Source organism: Aegilops tauschii, chromosome 5 (assembly GCF_002575655.3).
Source record: "Aegilops tauschii subsp. strangulata cultivar AL8/78 chromosome 5, Aet v6.0, whole genome shotgun sequence".
In the NCBI taxonomy this organism is placed as follows: domain Eukaryota; kingdom Viridiplantae; phylum Streptophyta; class Magnoliopsida; order Poales; family Poaceae; genus Aegilops; species Aegilops tauschii.
This window is the reverse complement of record NC_053039.3, coordinates 105,897,365-105,900,441: the sequence shown is the minus strand read 5'-3', so window position 1 is coordinate 105,900,441 and position 3,077 is coordinate 105,897,365. Positions and strand designations below refer to the sequence as shown.

The 3,077-nt window shown below is 42.6% G+C and overlaps 1 protein-coding gene across 1 annotated transcript; it reads left to right on the top strand.

Moving 5' to 3' along the window:
• Window positions 1-697: 697 nt before the first annotated feature.
• LOC109784412 (uncharacterized) lies at window positions 698-2,514 on the top strand. Its single transcript, XM_020343008.4, has 4 exons — window positions 698-766; window positions 894-974; window positions 1,809-1,950; window positions 2,026-2,514. Exons 1-4 carry the CDS (start codon window positions 698-700, stop codon window positions 2,466-2,468), a joined length of 735 nt encoding a protein of 244 aa, XP_020198597.3. The 3' UTR covers window positions 2,469-2,514.
• The last annotated feature ends 563 nt before the right edge of the window (window positions 2,515-3,077 follow it).

The window sequence follows — 3,077 nt, the reverse complement described above, 5'->3', positions numbered from 1 at the left end:
GGTTGGTAGTCACTTTACATAGGTTCATGTGCTTAGCACCGTTTCTTTCTAGAGTCACCATAATGCTCTCTCTCCTTTTTAATTGCTTTGCCACATCATTATTTTGCCTATGTGGCGTCCTTAGCACCTGTACACCTTGGAGCATTGGGAAGGACCTAAAAGGAGACGAGACGCGTCCATCCAAACGCAGCAGCGCGAGACCACCACCACCCACCACCCTCTGTAGCTGCAGCTGCAGCTGCAGCTCCGCTCCCCTGCCGCGCCATCTGATTTCGCATCAGGGGGCACGGGAAGAAGAGGTAAAAGCATCCCAAGTACCCTAACTTGCACAACATGTGACATTTTAGTCCCAAACTTGCAAAACTCAATCCCATCATACCCCAACTTGCACTGCATGTGACGTTTTAGTCCCAGGCCAATGACAGAACGACAAGTGGCAGCCAGGTGGCTGGCCCGGTCGTCACACGTACTTTTGCAAAAACACCCCTGCCGTTTTCTCTAATCAACCCGCAGTAGAGCACAACCCACGGTACAACTCTAATCAACCTAAGTACTTAGTTTCTTTTTCTTTTTCACCCTATCGCTAATCTTCACAAGCTGACACCACTGTGCTGAACTATCTAAACAAATCAAACATCCTCAATTCATTATAATGGATGCCTCAGATATCCGTTTATTATTTTCTGCCATTTCGAAAATGGAATATGAAATTCAAAAGTTTGCTCTTTGTGTGTGCATGTCAATATCTGAGAATCTGACGCTAATTGTGAGGCTGATGTACTGTCTCCATCTCCACCACCCTCGAGTTGTTCTTTTATTGGCTAATATATTTAAAGTTCTATTTAACCGTCATACTTTGATGCACCTGTTTTACAAATTGTTGCCCTTGACAGGTGGTCAGTAACCCAGACAAGACACCGATGCACACCTTCTTTTGCAACTATGATTTGAGTGGCATGCCTGCTGGAACCAAGGTATGCGAAGTTGGGAGTTGTTGTAAGGCCGTAACTGCTTACTATTTTCATTGTCATGTAGACCTAAATACTGAAGATAATCACATATTTTCTTTATCGTCACGGCTTGGATTTTCTTATTTCCATATGGGTTACCAGCAGAATATTTATTCTGTAGACTTGCTCTATTGTGATTCTCAATATTTTCGAGTTCCTATGGCATATTTATCAACTCTGTTGAGTTACGGGGATCCCATATCTGCAACTGTTTATAGCTGTTATATCAGAACTTGGAAATATATAGAATTTTATTATCATGCTGATTTACTCTATAGGAATTCTCAATTTAGTTGAGTTCCTATGATGGTGTATTTCTCAATTTTGTTAAGTTATTAAATGTGGTTGTATGTCAATGCCATTCATAAACTTCTATTTTCGGTAGATATAACAGGCAAAAGGTTTGGACATTTCATATCGGTAGTCTTACTGAGAGATGATAGTAGAATTGTCCCAGGTTTGTTTTGTATTACCAACACTGGTTGCCGCTGTGGCGACTAGGCCAGTAACTGAAAATGTTGCCATTTCATTGGATACCCAGTAAATTTGACCTGCAATATACTGATGCACTGGAAAAAGCTATCTTGACGTGTGTCAAAAGGAGCCATTTTGAAGCATTTCGAGTAATGGTGTTTGCCTATTTAGAAGGGCTCATAATTATTCGCCTTTTGTCCCAAACTTGCATCAAGACGTGCTTTATTTGTTTTGATGAATAAGAAAGTGTGTCATGATTATTCATCTTTTTTTTAACTTCTTTTCTCGAGTTCATCTTATTTCTTTTATTTTAAAATGAGACAGACTTTCGTGCGGCAAAAGGTCACTCTGTCATCTGTTCCTCCTTCTAATCCAGTGAAAGAAGGAAGCGATGCCAGTCACACAAAGGTCGAGTCAGTCCAATATGGAAGTGAACTTAGAGAATGCGGCACTCTGTTTTCTGAATGTAATGCCAATACCATTGATAGCTAAAGTGAAACTGTCGAGTTCAAGTTGCTGATGAATTATTTTAATTTTGCAGGCTGTGAACAGGGGCAGAACTGCTACTTGTTTGATGAATCAGAAAAGGGAGGTCACACTAACAGAATGTATTGCTCAATGGAATGTGACATTAGCGAATCAAATGAATCGAGTCCCATTGGGAGCTCAGAAAGTCACACTAATGCTAATGGTTGCTGCTGTCAAATAGACAGTGAAAAGAAGTCTTGCTGCAGACCTTCCAAAGTGAATGATAGTTCAGCTGGAGGGGTTCTTCGTTATGCTTTGCACCTGCGTTTTCTGAGCCCCTTTTCCAAGAAATCATCAAGATCGATGCAGCGGACCAAACCTGGCATGTCATCAGAACTACTCAATCGAAGTACCGCGACCGAGGAAGAGAGGCGATTTTATCTCTACAATGATATTAGAGTTGTGTTTCCTCAAAGGCACTCAGATTCAGACGAAGGCGAGGTATGTAGAAACTGAGATCACTCTAGGTTGTGTAGCTATCTCTTTTCACACAACTTCCTTTTTGTTCCTTCCTGCACTAGTAAAACTGAGTAATTTTACCTATAGCACGTATAGTATGGCAGGGGGATTACAGCACAACACAGCATCCGCAGTACAGCACAATGGTCACACAATCTTTGTTATGGTGTGTGTTTTCTTTTATACGGGAAATCGCCATTCTAGTGACGCACAACCACTGGATTCAGACAGAATTAATTCAGGTGTTGTGCTGTACTGCGGGTTGATTAGAGAAAACGGCAGGTTTTTTTTTGCAAAAGTGTGTGCGACGACCGGGCCAGCCACCTGGCTGCCACTTGTCATTCTATCATTGGCCTGGGACTAAAACGTCACATGCAATGCAAGTTGGGGTACGGTGGGATTGAGTTTTGCAAGTTTGAGACTAAAACGTCACGTGTCGTGTAAGTTAGGGTACTTGGGATGCTTTTACCTCCGGAAAGAAGAGGATGGGCAACGAGACAAAGGAGCCAGCCCCCGCCAGCCCAGCCAGTGCTCTGGCGATCCATCGAGACGCCGCTACAGTCCCAGTCAGGGTACTACTGCTAGTACTGCAGAGCACTATGCCAT